Source organism: Centruroides sculpturatus, unplaced genomic scaffold (assembly GCF_000671375.1).
Source record: "Centruroides sculpturatus isolate CEXI.00-Female unplaced genomic scaffold, Cexi_2.0 scaffold1585, whole genome shotgun sequence".
NCBI lineage: Eukaryota > Metazoa > Arthropoda > Arachnida > Scorpiones > Buthidae > Centruroides > Centruroides sculpturatus.
This window is the reverse complement of record NW_019386001.1, coordinates 146,006-164,286: the sequence shown is the minus strand read 5'-3', so window position 1 is coordinate 164,286 and position 18,281 is coordinate 146,006. Positions and strand designations below refer to the sequence as shown.

Genomic DNA, 18,281 nt, shown 5'->3' with positions numbered 1-18,281 from the left:
GACGTTGTATAATGAGAACTTTATACATGTAATAGATTAAAATCGTAAATCGGAGTCTACGGTGACTTTCCAGATTATAAAAATAATATTAAAAAATAGGCTTGTTATATAAGTATTTAAAATTAATCACACTAGTCTACTATACAAATTAGATAAGAAAATTGTATAATAATTTATGTACTTACAATTATAAAAAATTTTTTATTTTGATATACAGTATTTATAAGTTGTGGAGTGTATAAAATCTCCTTTTCTCTATACTATTTCTGCCCATGAACACTAAAAAGATGTTTTATAAGGCAACTCTTCCTTTCTTGCCACATACCCTTCTATAGGCCTGTTTAAAAATATATGGGGCATTGGGTAGTGAGGAACAAAGACAATACATCCAAAACGGAACACCAAAAATCTTTGAAGTTTATTGATACGTTTATTCGAGTTCCACACGGTGGTAAAATGAGCCATAGAGACTCATTGCCTGAGTCTTTTGGCCTACTTGTTAATAAATTAAAAGTACCAAACACAGGTCGCGTGTTCGTTCCTTAGTAACGGTAGCGTAGTGTAGTATTCAGTTATTTTTTCACGGCTACACGTTTTATCTCTTCCTAAATTGAGGCCAGTTTTCTATTTTTTACAAATTTCTCTCGGGCGTAATACCGTATCGGCAGATTTCTCTTGTTGCCAAAAAGTATAATACGTCAATCTACTTGAATTTAATATTTATACGAATTATACGAATCTAAATGCACTAATTAGAGAATGGAAATATACGCATAAGAAATTTCGATTATACAAATTAATTATTTATGTATTACTCGAAAATAATAATTTAATTTACTCAAATTATTGCAGATTCGATATTATCGAGTGCTACTAAAAATANACTACAAATTTTTTAGAAATAATTTTAAAAATTAATAATTTCGTTTTATAATTATAGATGATTTCGCTCATTAAATGTCCTAGTGAATGTTGTTTACTTAATAATCTTCACTAGGATGGAGAATGCGTTTAAGAAATTCAAGTTTAGTTCGAGAAGAATTTCAATTATTTAATACTACATAGAAATGGGCAATAAAATGTACAGCATTTCGACATGACGTTGTACAAAGTATAATGCGATCTTTATACATGTAATAGATTAAAATCGTAAATCGGAGTCTACAGTGACTTTCCAGATTATAAAAATACTAAAAAATAAGCTTGTTATATATAAAATTAGTCACACTAGTCTACTATACAAATTAAGTAAGAAATTGTGTAATAATTTATGTACTTACAATTATAAAAAATTTTTAATTTTGATATACAGTATTTATAAGTTGTGGAGTGTATAAAATCGCTTTTTCTTTTTACTATTTCGTCCCGTAAACACAGAAAAGATGTTTTATAAAGCAATTCTTCTTTTCTTGCCACATAACCTATTCTATAGATTCATACAAAAATATACGGGGCAGTGGGTAGTGAGGAGCAAAGATAATACATCTAAAACAAAACACCAAAATTTTTTGGGGTTTATTAACACGTTCTTCTTCATCTGGGTTCCTCACGGTGGTACAATAAGCCCAATAGACTCATTGTCTGAGTCATTTGGCCTGCTTGTTAAAAGTACCAAACACAGGTCACGGGTTCGTGCCTTAGTAACGGTAGCGTAGTGCAGTATTCAGGTATTTTTTTACGCCTACACGATTTATCTCTTCCTAAATTGGAGCCAGTTTTCTATTTTTTACAAATTTTTCTCGGGAGTAATACCGTATCGGCGGATTTCTCTTGTTGCCAAAAAGTATAACTCGTCAATCTACTTGAATTTAATATTTATACGAATTATACGAATCTAAAAAGACTAATTAAGCAATGGAAATATACGCATAAGAAATTTCGATTATACAAATTAATTATCTATGTATTAGTCAAAATTAATAATTTAATTTACTCAAATTATTACAGATTCGATACTATCGAGTGCTATTAAAAGTAAAGTATTATTTGAATATTAAAATGCGAATAGAAATTAAATAATGGTACCTGAAAGGTTGATTGTCGAAGGAGAAGTGGAAGATTTGACTGATAAATCCTGTAATTTTCCTACTTTCTGACAGAGAAAAAATTTAAGTAAATAAATATTAAGTAAATAAAAAGTAAGTAAATTATTTGAATATTAAAATGCGAATAAATATTAAATAATGGTACCTGAAAGGTTGATTGTCGTAGGAGAAGTGTAAGTTCTGACTGATTTTTCCTGTAATTTTCCTACTTTCTGACAGAGAAAAAATTTAAACAGGTTTTCTATTTAATTGATTTATTTAGAAATTAGAAATTTCATAATCGGAGAAGTTTTTCGTTTTCGTTTTTAATATAAAGTAGTTTGAATCTTATTTATAACTCATATAAGGATAAAGTTTATTATTTTCTAATCGAATATTTAAAACTGTTTAAATTTAAAAAAAAATAATTAATATAACGAGCGTTAACGGGAAATGTAATATTTAGGCACAAATTATTTTATATATAATAGATTGAGTATAATCAAGCCTCCCATTTCCTAATCTCTGGTAAATTATTTGACGTAGCCACATTAGATCAGTATTAAACCTTATTCAGTTCTACAGAGGAATTTGAACAGTAGCCGCATAAGCCAGGTGTTTTACAATGCGAAGTTCTACTGTATATATAAGTATTAAGAAATATACATATATACGTATAATTCATATAAAAAATAATTAAGTATAAAGTTAAACTAGATTCTTATTTACTTTTTTATTTTTTTTTAACAGTCTGCTTGAAGTAGCCTTCATTTGTTTGCCATCTTGCCATTTAACAATGCAAATTATGCAGCCTTAAGTAACATTATTTAGTTTTTACCTGAAATTTAATACACAAATAACACTGAAAGGGAAATATATCGCGAGAGATATTTGATGAGAAATTTACACCTATTTAGGTGTTAAATATTATTTATTTGTAACAAAATACGTCAGATGTAGGCCTAATGATGCTTACCTTCATCTGTTGTATATTTATAAATAGAACAATAAATCAATGTCATTGAGAATTTGTTTCCTCAAGCAAAAATCTTTATTAAGTTGTTCTTTCACAATAAAATGTTTAGGCGTGAGTAGTCACTTTCATATAAATCTTATAAAAATGTTCAATAAATTAGTTTCCCATAGAAACTCTATCCGGAAGGCTTTCCTTTTACAGAACGTCCTGTGTGTCGCGTTGCCGTATCCTTTTAAACCGATGTTTTAATTTAAAAACAATTATAAAATATGATTTTACATTTAATGTTATTCTAAATAATATTTTCTTTATTTCAACGGAAAACACAATTGACAATACTTAGACAGTTTACAATAATACCGAATACAATCGCGTGCTCACCCTTAACAGTTGACTGCGTTATGTTACGACACCGGTGACTTAGGAAATTGATATAGTTCTTTCTGCAGGTACTAGATAAGAATTCTTGCACATACAAATTATTATATTTAATTGTCATGCATTTCTGTTCATAAAATATAGAATAAAGGATCGTATCGTTTCTGCTCGAATCGATGCTTTATCAGTTAGGTGTATTCATTGCTATACAATGGCTTCCTCTACAATCGGAAGTGTATTTGTTATCTACGTGCGGCTGTTTTCTTATTAATTATTATTTTTTCGGCAACATTACCGAATTGCTGGTTGACAAACGGGTCATTTTGAAGAAATGATATTTAAAATTTAGTGTCCTATTTTATTGGCCTAAATGACATGTCTTTTATCTCCCCGTATGGGATATAATATATAAAGTTAATATAAACTGTTCTGAATACTGCTATTGTTGGGCTGTAATTAGAAAAAAAATTATAGACTTATAAATTTTCACTGTTGTTCTCCTGTCTGTCCTTTCTGAATTTCGAAAAAGGTGTTAGTTTGGTAGAAGCCGAGACCATATTTGGAAAGCGTAGGGACAGGAGGCCCGAATAACTATATAAGAAACTCCGGTTTAAACCGGACATTATATTATTCCAATTCAATAATTCTTCTCTGATAAGTGTTAGGTATACGATCGGCATGACTTTATTGTTAAAAAATGTATGATTTACAGAGGCAAGACACTACTAAATTGAAGTGTAATGCATATATTTTAAAGCAAATAAATTAAGAATATGATTAAAAATTGCTGCCTGGCATTGAGTCCATGCCATAATTAATAATTACATGCTACTTAATAATTTTTTCCTAATTACCAAATGAAGTAATTGTGAAATTGTAAGAAATGTATTCAAATATCCATTTAGAATTTGACATTGCTTTTTATGTGAATTTAGGGCAAAAATATGAAGCTTATTTACAATAGTAACTATTGTATTAGAAAACAATTATGCCTACTAATAAACGAAATATCCGGGAAGTCTGTATACTTAAATTTACAGAAACTGAAGTAAAAATTTGAATGTGATTAAATATTACGTATATTGAATGTAATGTTGAATAGAAAATATGCTGCGTTAAAAAGTTCTTTCTAAAAAATATATGAAAAAGTGATTGTAAAGATACCTTGTATTAAAAAAAGTTATATTTATTGAATTTCTATGTATAACTTTAAGTACAACGTAAATCTAGAAATAGAAAACAAAACATGCAGAAAGAATTATATCACGAAGCAAATAATATTTTTACTTCTTATGTTACCTAATTATACCTTAATCCATAACAAATTCAGATAAACCACGTATTTAGTTAATTACAACAAAATATTTAATGATTTAATATCATTTAACATAATATCAAGTAATATGCAAACAAAATAATAATCAATTTATTGTAATCAGAAAATTTCCCTTTCTAACACTTCTCTTACTGGTATTTTTCATGAAGTAAATTACTACGATTTGTTCTCTTGAAATATGAATCTCGAAAAAAGCGACAAAACAACCAACCAAGTGAAGCATATAAATAAATCAACAACAACAGACTCGTGTTGGTCTGTTCGCAGTATTTTCCGCTATAATACACGTATGCCGCTAACAAATTAACAAAACAACCCATAAACATTTGGGCAATTTGCATTGTAGTAATGGTCATTGCAATAAACACAGGTACTTTGACCTTCATCGCCGTCACAGCGTAATAAGTATACATGAAGCTNTATTTATATAATATTTTATATAGAAATACTGGTTTGAAGGGAAAGAAAAAGCAACACATGGGATATCCGCCAAAAGGAAAGCTTTCCTGGAAGAGTTTCTATGGGAAACTAATTTATTGATCTTATATATGTGATAAACATTTTATTTTCGTCAGTACATATGGATAATTTGAAAATGTGATTTTTACGTTTATATTTGAATACGCATTCGAATAAAGCGAGGGGAGGCCTCCTGTAATGCGTTATTCGATCTTAGAATGCAATATAGATATCCCCACATGTTGAATATTTATGTAAACGACGACAATGTTCTATTGAAGGTTTAAAATTTAAAAAAATAATTTATTTAAGTGTTGATTATTTAAGTGTTTTCTGACGATTTATTTTAAAAGAGATTTTTATAAAATTTATATGAATGTGATGATTCACGCCTAAACATTTAATTGTGAAAGAACAACTTATTTAAAGATTTTTGCTTGAGTAAACAAAGTATAAAATCGCTTTTTCTTTTTACTATTTCGTCCCGTAAACACAGAAAAGATGTTTTATAAAGCAATTCTTCTTTTCTTGCCACATAACCTATTCTATAGATTCATACAAAAATATACGGGGCAGTGGGTAGTGAGGAGCAAAGATAATACATCTAAAACAAAACACCAAAATTTTCTGGGGTTTATTAACACGTTCTTCTTCATCTGGGTTCCTCACGGTGGTACAATAAGCCCAATAGACTCATTGTCTGAGTCATTTGGCCTGCTTGTTAAAAGTNCGTGTTGGTCTGTTCGCAGTATTTTCCGCTATAATACACGTATGCCGCTAACAAATTAACAAAACAACCCATAAACATTTGGGCAATTTGCATTGTAGTAATGGTCATTGCAATAAACACAGGTACTTTGACCTTCATCGCCGTCACAGCGTAATAACTATACATGAAGCTGTGTACACACATGTTCGTTGTAGCGAACCAATTCAGAGTAGACGCTTCGGTGGAATTGACATACCATGTAATAACCAGAGCTAAACAGTGATGATACCAATGCAAAAACATTAGCTTCCGTTTACGAAGGACAATAAATAATGTATCACCGAATTCAATAAGTTTTGACCATGTAAATAACGATAACCAGAATGCAAGCGGGTGATATTTTAATGGAAAGCTGAGATTGCACACGGAGAACGTAAATCCGAACTCTCGAAGTGAAATCCACAATCCTGGAAGCAATCTTAAAGTGCCACAAGTACTGAATGCCGCCAGTAGTATATTCCAGATGACAAGAGGCCAACGAAGCTGAAACAGAGGCCTGGACTTCATATAATTTTGCAAATAAAAGATAATTATTACGTATGCAAGCGACGTAGGAACGGTGTAAGGTAAAAAACTTTGTGTCCAATCATTGTCTACATAGTGGTATAAATATTCTTCTATATAAAGTGCTTTATATTCGCCTCTTCGTGTAGAATTTTCGACTGTCTCCATTGTATTCTGAAAAAGGAATATTTTTAATTAAACACATATTTATTTATGGTTTAATCTGTGCATATGAAATATTTATATATAAAACATATCTGTTCTAATTTTTGATTGGTTAACTACACAAATGTAACATCTATCATTATTATAATTAAGCAAGTTATATTTAATATTATAATTAAAATTTAATGAAAATTGCTTTTCAGTTATTTTTTTGAATCAATATATAATCATTTATAATATATAATATTGACTTCGATGCAACGAAAAAATATTTTTAAATTAAACAGCCTAATTAAATGTATTTGTATTCTTTTTATAAAATAATTAACATATTTTTTAGTTATGTTAAGCGAATCAATTTTCAAATTATACAATAATATAGACTAGACATATATCTTTAGCATATTGACTGAAAACATAGCCATGAAGTATTCTGCTTCGGACATTTCTGCATTGAAGAAATAAACATTGTCCATTCACGAATTGAAAAAGTCGTTGATGTCGGTGATGTATGGTCATCTTTAACGTTCATACGAATCTTATTTCAAGGCAGACAAGAAGAATTCATACCGAGTCATTAAATTGACGAAGCACCAATTCTTTGACTTTCAGTCTTCCTCAAATATTTTTGCATATCCTTATACTCAAATTCTCTTCTGCGAATATTTTTCCTTGAACACAAGACAAGTTACGAGAACAATGAATCCTTTACCACTATCGACATTCTGATGCACAAATATAGAAAACACAAACAACAAAGAACTTCTCCTACGATAAAAAAAAGTAATATAAAATCCATAGGTGAATGCAACAGGCTATAAACGAATACTACAAAGCTGCCTTAAAAAGTGATGAGGATGCTACTTAATCGCGAGGTGGCTTTGTGAAAATAAATTGCCTAGAAAACTTCTATTATTATAACTTCTATATGTTAAATAATACAAGGAAATAAAAAATATATACTTTGTACTTACGTAGAAAATAAAGCTCATTAATGGAAGCAGATCCCTATAAACAAATTCAGCCAGGAATACAATTGAGTGTTAAAAACCGTCAAGATCTTTATTCTTTTTTATTGATATAGCCTATAATTCGGTAAATTTAAATAATATTTTTTAAGAAACGAATTTGTAATTAACATATTTAACAATCCTCAGTATACATAGAGATATTTAATTTTTCAATATAAAATTTAATTACTTATACTTTATTTTTAACTTTTTTAATTTAAGCAAATTATTATACAATCGATATTATTGGGCGTCGTGAAAGATTAATGTGTTATAACAAAAAGAAAAAAAAAAACACAATCGGAAAGCATTCAGTTAGAAGTAAAATAAACTATTATTCGAGTATTAAAGTATAAGTAGAAAATAAGTATCTTTACCTTGTAAGGCTGATTGTTTAAAAACAACTGAAAAAAACAAATGAAATATCCTTATTATATACTTTTGAAAAACTTTCCTGGTAATCTCCTAATTTAGTATTTATTACAAAACTGTAGCTACAATATATGTAAAAATAGAAATTTAGCTGGATTATGACACATTTCTGCATATATTGCATAATAAGAATTGTTTAAAAAATTTTTTGTGTCGTCATCTATTATGACTGTTTGTTAAAAAGAAGTTATTAATTATTATAAAAAGGCAAAATACCCTGTTTTGGGAAGAAGAAGTAAGTTTTAAATGCAAATAACAGAATATTTATTAAGTATACCCCACTCGAGATATAAACATTAAAAGTTCTCCTTGACTTTTAATGTCCATAATTTAACAGTAACAATACTCTAAATATACATATATTCAAGATACACATCGGCCGTATACCAGGTGTTTAGCCGGCAGAAAAGATAGTAAGCGAAAGGAAAGAAAAATGAGGGAGAGAAAGGAAGGATCCTTCTGAACGGCGTACGTATGGCTACAGTATCCTCTATGTTTGACTTTGGTGTTCAGTTTTTAGGCGGCAAAGCCGTAATCCTCAAAGGGTCTAAAAGAAAACCTGAGTGTAGCAAACACCAATAATGGAGTGCTGCTACTAATAGTGTCGAAGTTAGTGCAAAGTGACTGTTAGTAGAAAGACTTATATCTACTTAATGCTAATAAAATTGAACGAGAGCGCGAATCTTAATACTACTTAACAGCTAGACAGACAGCGCGAAAAACAAATGAACAGAACGCCCTACTAGACGAGAAATACGGACCGACAGAGACAAATGAGCAAGATCCCAAAATTTTTATTTATTTATTTATTTATTTATTTTAAATACATTAACGTTCTCATTAAACTATCCCATTGTTATTGCAGTCAAAAACTGAGTGAAGTTGTGTCGGTCCTTCTGAATACCACAATTGCATTGTAGAATGTCCCTAAGGTTATTGCTGAAAGTTGCCGTGTCCTGTGAGTAGCTGAATGAGGGTATTACCAGAGTAAAAGTGGCGAAGAGTAGCAGTAGTGTCAACCTTGGGGACGAAAGTGTAGATGAGCCTACCAGTGGTGTCATGGTCCCAGCTGTCGTGCCAAAGAATGAAGATTTGTCTCTTGACATGATTGTTGATGTACAATTTAGGAATGTAACTGAAAGTACTAGTGACTGAAGACTTCGTAGCTTGTTTGGCAAGACGGCCCTATAAGCCTTATAAATGCAGTCCTACAAGCCTTATAAATGCGAAGAGCTGCAATTCTTTAAACAGATAAAATTTTTTTTACGGTTATGGAGTTTGACGGACACGTGGCCCCAGACCTGTACAGCATAAAGGAATGCTGGGTGAATTGCATCCCTATAAATAAAGTTAATAGCGGTAGGGCCAAGGCGCCATGTGTTCCTAGCAATACTATTGAAAGTGTTTGCCGTCTTTTTAGCTTTGTCCGTAATGTATTTGATATGGGGTGTGAAGTTAAGTCTCTCGTCAAAAATAATACCTAAGTATTTAATTTCCATTGTTTGATTTATTCTGTGAGCACCAATTCGAAGGGAAACCACCGAATATAGAAATTATACAAGCAAGTTTTAAAATTTCCGGTTTTAGCTTGTTGTAGCTTTTCAACTTAAAATTTAATTGCTTCTACTGAGACAACAAAACGCATATCAATTCTTATGATTCAGGCAGAGTGTTAGCGAAGTCTCTTCTATATGGCTTATAGAATTTTGTTTGTATTCTAAATTTAATCAGTAGATTTTGATAAAACATGGCCACTTTCCATTCATTTCGAAGAAAAATTCAAAAATTTAATTATAAATGTCGGACCAAGCCCGGTTTTCGGAACACTGGAATATTAGTGCAAATGTCTATGCTTTCCGATGCGATTTAGTGAGCCTCATGGAATTTAGAAAAGAAAAAAAGCATTACATACGTCTTACGAAAAATAAACGCCGAAGTCCGAGCTAATGTAATTTTAACAATACCTTATGCTAAAAATTTATGTTTATTTAATTTCTCTTTATAACTGTAACTGGGATAGAAATCTATGAATCCAAAACCGAAGATACAATACGACTTACATTATAAAACAAATAATCTTTACTGTTACTGTGTTACTTTATTATACTTTAATTCAAAAGAAATTCAAAATATAACGATACAAAATACTAGCATATTGACTGAAAACATAGCCATGAAGTTTCTCCTTGAGCACAAAACAAGCTACGGGAACGATGAATCCTTTGCCAGTTTAGATATTCTGATGCACAAAGATAAAAAATACCAATAACAAAGAGCATCGCTCAGTCAATGGTTTCGCCTACGATAAAAAAAAGTGATATCAAATCCATGTTTAGGTGGATGCAACCAGGGCCGGATGCAATAGGTGCGAGGCCCAATTGAATTTTTTTTTTTTTTTTTTNAACAATACCTTGTGTGTAAAAATTTATGTTTATTTAATTTCTCTTTATAACAATAACTAGAATATAAATCTATGAATCCAAAACCGAAGATACAATACAACTTACATCATAAAACAAATAATCTTTACTGTTACTATGTTACTTTATTATACTTTAATTCAAAAAAAAATCAAAATATAACGATACAAAATACATAACATACAAAATAATAGTGCATTATTATAAGAAAATTTCTCCCATCTAAAGTATCCATTAGTGATACTTTTGATGAAGTATATTAAAACGATCTGTTTTCTTGAAATATGTCTCTCGAAAGAAGCGACAAAAGTACCAAGCTAGTGAAATATATATAAAACTTAACAACAACAGATTCTCGCCGGTCTGTTCGCAATTTTTCCCACTATAATACATGTATGTGGCTAATAAATTAACAAAACAGCCCATAAACATCTGTGCAATTTGAATTACAGTAATTGTCATCAAAACAGAAAACACAATTGGAAAGCATTCAGTTAGATGTAAAATAAATTATTATTCGAGTTTTAAAGTATAAATAGAAAATAAATATCTTTACCTGTAAGGCTGATTGTTTAAAAACAACTGAACAAAACGAATGAAATATCCTTATTATATACTTTTGAAAAACTTTCCTGGTAATCTCCTAATTTAGTATTTATTACAAAACTGTAGCTACAATATATGTAAAAATAGAAATTTAGCTGGATTATGACACATTTCTGCATATATTGCATAATAAGAATTGTTTAAAAAATTTTTTGTGTCGTCATCTATTATGACTGTTTGTTAAAAAGAAGTTATTAATTATTATAAAAAGGCAAAATACCCTGTTTTGGGAAGAAGAAGTAAGTTTTAAATGCAAATAACAGAATATTTATTAAGTATACCCCACTCGAGATATAAACATTAAAAGTTCTCCTTGACTTTTAATGTCCATAATTTAACAGTAACAATACTCTAAATATACATATATTCAAGATACACATCGGCCGTATACCAGGTGTTTAGCCGGCAGAAAAGATAGTAAGCGAAAGGAAAGAAAAATGAGGGAGAGAAAGGAAGGATCCTTCTGAACGGCGTACGTATGGCTACAGTATCCTCTATGTTTGACTTTGGTGTTCAGTTTTTAGGCTGCAAAGCCGTAATCCTCAAAGGGTCCAAAAGAAAACCTGAGTGTAGCAAACACCAATAATGGAGTGCTGCTACTAATAGTGTCGAAGTTAGTGCAAAGTGACTGTTAGTAGAAAGACTTATATCTACTTAATGCTAATAAAATTGAACGAGAGCGCGAATCTTAATACTACTTAACAGCTAGACAGACAGCTCGAAAAACAAATGAACANGCCTTAGTTGAAACGGTGCTTGTAAACTATTTGAAATTAATAAATAAGTTAATAAATAAGGCATGATATATTTAAGAATTTTCTAATTTATAAATTAAAATTGAAATAAGAACTAAATAATGCTACCTGTAAGATTGATCGTTTAAGGACAACTGCAGAATAAAAATAGGAATATCCTGATTACATATTTGTATTTAATTTTCCTGCTAATTAAGAGATAAGAAGAATGAAAATAAAAACAGGTTTACTACTTAATTATTAATAATTCTAATGAATTTCATAACTAATATTTTATTTTGGAATAACAATCAATAAAATGTTTTCCTTATAATTTTAACCTAAACAGATTTAAATAATATTTATATTTTATATAAGAATTTAGTTTGGGATTAAAAAATTATAATATCTGGAACGTTTAATGGAAATGCACTATTTAGGCATACATTACAATTGTGCGTGAAAAGTTAACCATGGTTAAGATTTAGGAGAGATGTAATATTAAATTACTGTATTAATTAATTTAAAAAGTTATATATTTTCGCAAGTACTAGATAAAAATTCTTGTACATGTAAAGTATTATATTTAATTGCATTTCTGTTTATAAAATAATATTAAAGTAGATTGATCGAATCGTTTTCGCTAGTACTAATGCCTTAACAGTAAAGTATATTCGTATACAATAACTTCCCATACACTCGGAAGTGTAGTTGTTAACTGAGTGCGCTTGTTTTCTTATTAATTATTATTATTTGTGTCAACATTGCCAAATTCCCGGCTGACGAACGGGTCATTTTAAAGAAATTTCCTTATTTGAACTGTATACATTTTTAAAATTCGGTTTTTAGGATTACTCTACACAAAATGTTTCTATTCTCTATGATTTTATTAAATAAATTTCATATACTCTGTTTACTGTATAATGGTAATGTTGCATTTATTTTGTGATGTATGATCTTTATACGCAGCAAACATTGCTGCGTACAAAGATCATACAACGCAACAAATAAATGGCGATGTTCAAAATAAATTTTACGGCACTTCTATCTATTTTAGCTGAATCAATTGCATGAAGAATTTACAAGAAACAGAGAAAAGTGTAAGTTAAAACGGTTTCTTTTCTTGTAATATGAGTCTCGAAAAAAGTGATAAAACAACCATACGTAAGACATGTACACACAATTTGAAATCAACAGAGTGGAGTTGGTCTGTTCGCTGTATTTTCTACTATAATATGAGTAAGTGGCCACGAAAGAAACTAAACAGCCCATAAACATCCGTGCACACCTGTGATCATTGCTAAATAATATAAAGCATATACCAGTTACTCAACTTTCCACGCAACATTTGAAATTTTGGTAGCGCCATCTATTGTCATATTTTATTTAAATTTCTTTAAAATATTTTTAACTATTATAAAATGGCAAAAAGTTTAATTTTCAGGGTATGGATGAGGTTTAAAAAATTATAAATGCTAACGAGTAAAATCGTCATTAAGTTCGACCCTACTCGAGTTATACACACGACCTCATCTATCTCCCGATCCGTACTTTTAAATCACAAAATTTAACAGCATAAATTCCTTTAGTACACAAATCTCCTTGCAAAATTTCAGAAGTTTCCAACAGAAAACACACGAGTTATTCAAGGTCCCCCGAGTGAAAAAAATGTAAAAATCTTGGTGATTAATCGCCATACTTTCCCTCTATTAACACTCTATAACAGATGTCTCGAAAAGTTTATTTAGATTGCAGTCTTCCTGGAATTCTAATTTATTTTATTTCTCTATTACATTTTATGCAATGAAGTAATAATAAATTCTAATTGATTTTTGGGCTTNAACATTTGAAATTTTGGTAGCGCCATCTATTGTCATATTTTATTTAAATTTCTTTAAAATATTTTTAACTATTGTAAAATAGCGAAAATCTAAATTTTGAAGGTAAGGATAGATTTTACGTTTAAAAAAAATTCTAAATGCTAATAACGAGTAAAATCTTTATTAAGTGTGACACTACTTGTAATACACACGACCGCTATTATCTCTTTATCCGTTCTATATTTAATCACCAAAATTTTACAGCATCATCCCAACTCATAAACGAACCTCCTTGCAAACTTTCAGAAATTTTCGATATAAGCACAGGAGTTATTAAGCTTCAAACAGGATGAAAAAGAACGTGCCACATACAAACACCCCCCACACACACAAACATTTATTCATTCAGAAATTACCTGGAACTTTTTTGCACTTTTTGACATATTAATGTGTCCTAAGTCTAAAAATTTCACATCTAAAAAAATTCTTTTTGCTGAACGTCCTGGGTGTCGCGATGACATAACCTAACGATATTTCAATTTAAAAACAATTATAAATTATGATTTTACATTTAATGTTATTCTAGATAATATTTTCTTTATTTTAAAGTAAAACACAATTGACAATACTTAGACGGTTTACAATAATACTGCGTACAATCACACGCTTACCCTTAACAGTTGACTGCGTTATGTTACCACACCGGTGACTTAGGAAATCAATATAGTGATTTCTGCAGGTACTAGATAAAAATTCTTGCACATACAAATTATTATATTTAATTATCATGCAATTTTGTTAACAAAATATAAAATAAGTGTTTGGATCAATTCTGCTCGAATCGGTGCTTTATCAGTTACGTGTATTGCTATAAAATGGCTTCCTCTACAATCGGAAGTGTATTTGTTAACTACGTGCGCTTGTTTTCTTATTAATTATTATTTTTTCGGCAACATTACCGAATTTCTGGTTGACAAACGGGTCATTTTGAAGAAATGTTATTTAAAATTCAATGTCCCAGATTTGCCTAAATGACATGTTTTTTATTTCGCCGTTTTAGTAAATGAAGTTATTATAAGCTGTTCTTAATACAGTATACCCCCCTATAACACGGTAGATACGTTCCGTGTTTTATGAATTTCATGTTGTACGAGTCACTTAAATACACGAGCCAATCGCAGCCCGGCATGTATTCAGTTTAGGGACAACGGTTGTTTCAAACGTTTTCTTCCATAAAATTAACCGATTCTAGACTAATTTCACTCAACATTTCCAAAACACGCATAATTTATTGGGAACAATCCATATAAACTATGCTATAAACAAAAAATTATAGGATTACTTACCGAGTGTGCACCGTTCGACGACGCCATTTCTTAAGCTTGTTTCCGTGGCGGAGCGGCGCATCGAACGGCGGGGGTATGTTTCCTGATAAGTTATTTTTTTGCGAAAAATTCGCTGAACTTTGGAGACATCATTAATAGAAATATAGTTTTCATGACCGTTAAATAATAAATTGTTATTAGTAGGTCCGCTGCTCGTTTAAACTCAACGGTTTGTGCAATATCCGCTATTGATGTAGATTCGGCCAATCCTGTCGCGACAAGAGTCGGCGATGACGTTTTACCGTATTATACGACGCTCTTTTAGTGTGTTTATACGAATACGATTGGAATATTTTTCGCAGTTTTATACGAATTCGTATTATATGAATCCGTTTTATAGGGGGTAGTGTACTGTACTGCTATTGTTGAGCTGTGATTTGAAAAAATTATAGACTTATAAATTTTCATTGTTGTCCTTCTCTCTGTCATCTCTAAATTTCGAGAACGGGGTTTATTTGGTATAAGTTGAGACCATAGTTGGAAAGCTTAGGGACTAACTATATACAAACTTTCGGACGTCATGTTATTCCAATTCAACACTTTTCTTCTAAAACGTTTAAATACATGAACAGCATGACTTTATTGTTAAAGAAAAAGTATGATGTACAGGGGCAAGCCACTACTAAGTTAGATGAAGAGCATATATTTTAAAGTCAATAAATAAAAAATATGATTAAAAATTGCTGCCTGGTATTACTGCCTGGCGACCATGCGATAATTAATAATTGCGTGTTACTTAATAATTTTTTCTGACTACCTAATCAAGTAATTGTGAGATTGTAAGAAATGTATTCAAATATCTATTTAGAATTTGACATTGCTTTTTATGTGAATTTAGGGCATAAATATGAAGCTTATTTATAATAGTAACTATTGTATTAAAAAAATTCATACATATTAATATACGGAATGTCTGGGAAGTCTGTATACTTAAATTTACAGAAACTGAAGTAAGAATTTGCATGTTATTGAATATTACATATATTGAATGTAATGTTAAATAGAAAATGATGTAGAATGTAGAAGGATACTTATTATTTAATAAATTTTAAAATATGCCGTGTTAAAAAGTTCTTTCTAAAAATATATCTGAAAAAGTGATTGTAACAATACCTTGTATTAAACAAAGTTATATTTATTGAATTTCTATGTATAACTTTAAGTACAACGTAAATCTAGATATAAGAAAACAAACATGCAGAAAGAATTATATCAGAAAGCAAATACTTTTTTTCTTATGTTACCAAATTATACCTTAATTCATAACAAATTCAGATAAACCACGTATTTAGTTAATTACAACAAAATATTTAATGATAAAAAGTTCTTTCTAAAAATATATCTGAAAAAGTGATTGTAACAATACCTTGTATTAAACAAAGTTATATTTATTGAATTTCTATGTATAACTTTAAGTACAACGTAAATCTAGAAATAAGAAAACAAACATGCAGAAAGAATTATATCAGAAAGCAAATACTTTTTTTCTTATGTTACCAAATTATACCTTAATTCATAACAAATTCAAATTTACCACGTATTTAGTTAATTACAATAAAATATTTAATGATATAATATTATTTACCATATTATCAAGTAAAATGCAAAAAAAATTATAATCAATTTATTATAATCAGAAAATTTCCCTTTCTAATGCTTCTCTTACTGATATTTTTCATTAAGTAAATTACTACACTTTTTACTCTTGTAATATGAATTTCGAAAGAAGTGACATAACAACCAACCAAGTGAAGCATATATAGAAATCGACAACAACAGACTCGTGATGGTCTGTTCGCAGTATTTCCCGCTATAATACATGTATGCCGCTAACAAATTAACAAAACAACCCATAAACATTTGGGCAATTTGCATTGTAGTAATGGTCATTGCAATAAACACAGGTACTTTGACCTTCATCGCCGTCACAGCGTAATAAGTATACATGAAGCTGTGTACAAACATGTTCGTTGTAACTGACCAATACAGAGTAGACGCTTCGGTGGAATTGACATACCATACAATAACCAGAGTTAAAGAGTGATGATACCAATGCAGAAACGTTAGCTTCCGTTTACGAAGGACAATAAATAATGTATCACCGAATTCAATAAGTTTTGACCATGTAAATAACGATAACCAGAATGCAAGCGGATGTTGTTTTAATGGAAAGCTGAGATTGCACACGGAGAACGTAAATCCGAACTCTCGGAGTGAAATCCACAATCCTGGAAGCAATCTTAAAGTGCCACAAATACTGAATGCCGCCAGTAGTATATTCCAGATGACAAGTGGCCAACGAAGCTGAAACGGAGGCCTGGACTTCATATAATTTTGCAAAGAAAAGATAATTATTACGTATGCAAGCGATATAGGAACAGCGTAAGGTAAAAAACTCTGTGTCCAATCATTGTCTACGTATTGATATAAATATTCTTCTATATAAAGTGCTTTATACTCGCCTCTTCGTGCAGAATTTTCGACTGCCTCCATTGTATTCTGAAAAAGGAATATTTTTAATTAAACACATATTTATTTATGGTTTAATCTGTGCATATGAAATATTTATATATAAAACATATCTGTTCAAATTTTTTATTGGCTAACTACACAAATGTGACGTCTATTATTATTATAATTAAGCAAGTCATATTTAATATTGTGAGGGTCAGAGATTTTGTGGTATAAACTACGAAATTTCTTTCGTAAAAAATCCTTTTTAAAGACGGAACGAGAAAACAGAAAATTAAAAGAGAAAAAGAAAAAATAAATCAATAAAAACTTCGATTCCCACGAGTTAGGTTCCTTGTTAAGATGAGTGCATTTTTGTGTCACGATTGTGTCACCCGTCACCTAATTGGACTAAGAAGATCGTCATCGCTGACGAAATCGGGGAAAGGTTCGAAAAAGAGGACTTGATATAAAAAGGACAGGCATGATGAGTAAGGGGGGTGGAAGTTATTATTGGTGTGTGTGTGTGTGCGCCGATCATCTACCTCCCGCCGAGATTCCTGAACGTCAATCAACACCTCCTTCTCGCCTACAAGACTAGAAGACCTCAACTGACCTCAATAGCTACTCAACTGAAAGGAACTGTTGAATCTTTTTTTTGTGCTGGACTTGATCTCCTCTACAACCTAAGGTTGTAGAGCCCGCGCACTATTATACGCTCTCTCTCTCCGCGTAAACTAAACGCGAAATCGGTTGTAATTAGAACTAGAAAATGATCACTGAAACTAGAACTAGAACTAGAAAATGATCAC

At 30.4% G+C, this 18,281-nt stretch overlaps 2 protein-coding genes across 2 annotated transcripts; both read right to left on the bottom strand.

The window, feature by feature from the left end:
- Window positions 1-5,894: 5,894 nt before the first annotated feature.
- On the bottom strand, window positions 5,895-6,614 carry LOC111613053 (putative fatty acid elongation protein 3). Its single transcript, XM_023354351.1, has one exon. The coding sequence runs from the start codon at window positions 6,612-6,614 to the stop codon at window positions 5,895-5,897; it is 720 nt and encodes a 239-aa protein (XP_023210119.1).
- A 10,066-nt stretch (window positions 6,615-16,680) lies between these two features.
- LOC111613052 (elongation of very long chain fatty acids protein 3-like) lies at window positions 16,681-17,511 on the bottom strand. Its single transcript, XM_023354350.1, has one exon. The coding sequence runs from the start codon at window positions 17,509-17,511 to the stop codon at window positions 16,681-16,683; it is 831 nt and encodes a 276-aa protein (XP_023210118.1).
- Between the last annotated feature and the right edge of the window lie 770 nt (window positions 17,512-18,281).

What these genes read in the sequence shown, in the direction of transcription:
- LOC111613052 (XM_023354350.1), bottom strand. Translation starts at nt 17,511, where the DNA reads ATGGAGGCAGTCGAAAATTCTGCACGAAGAGGCGAGTATAAAGCACTT.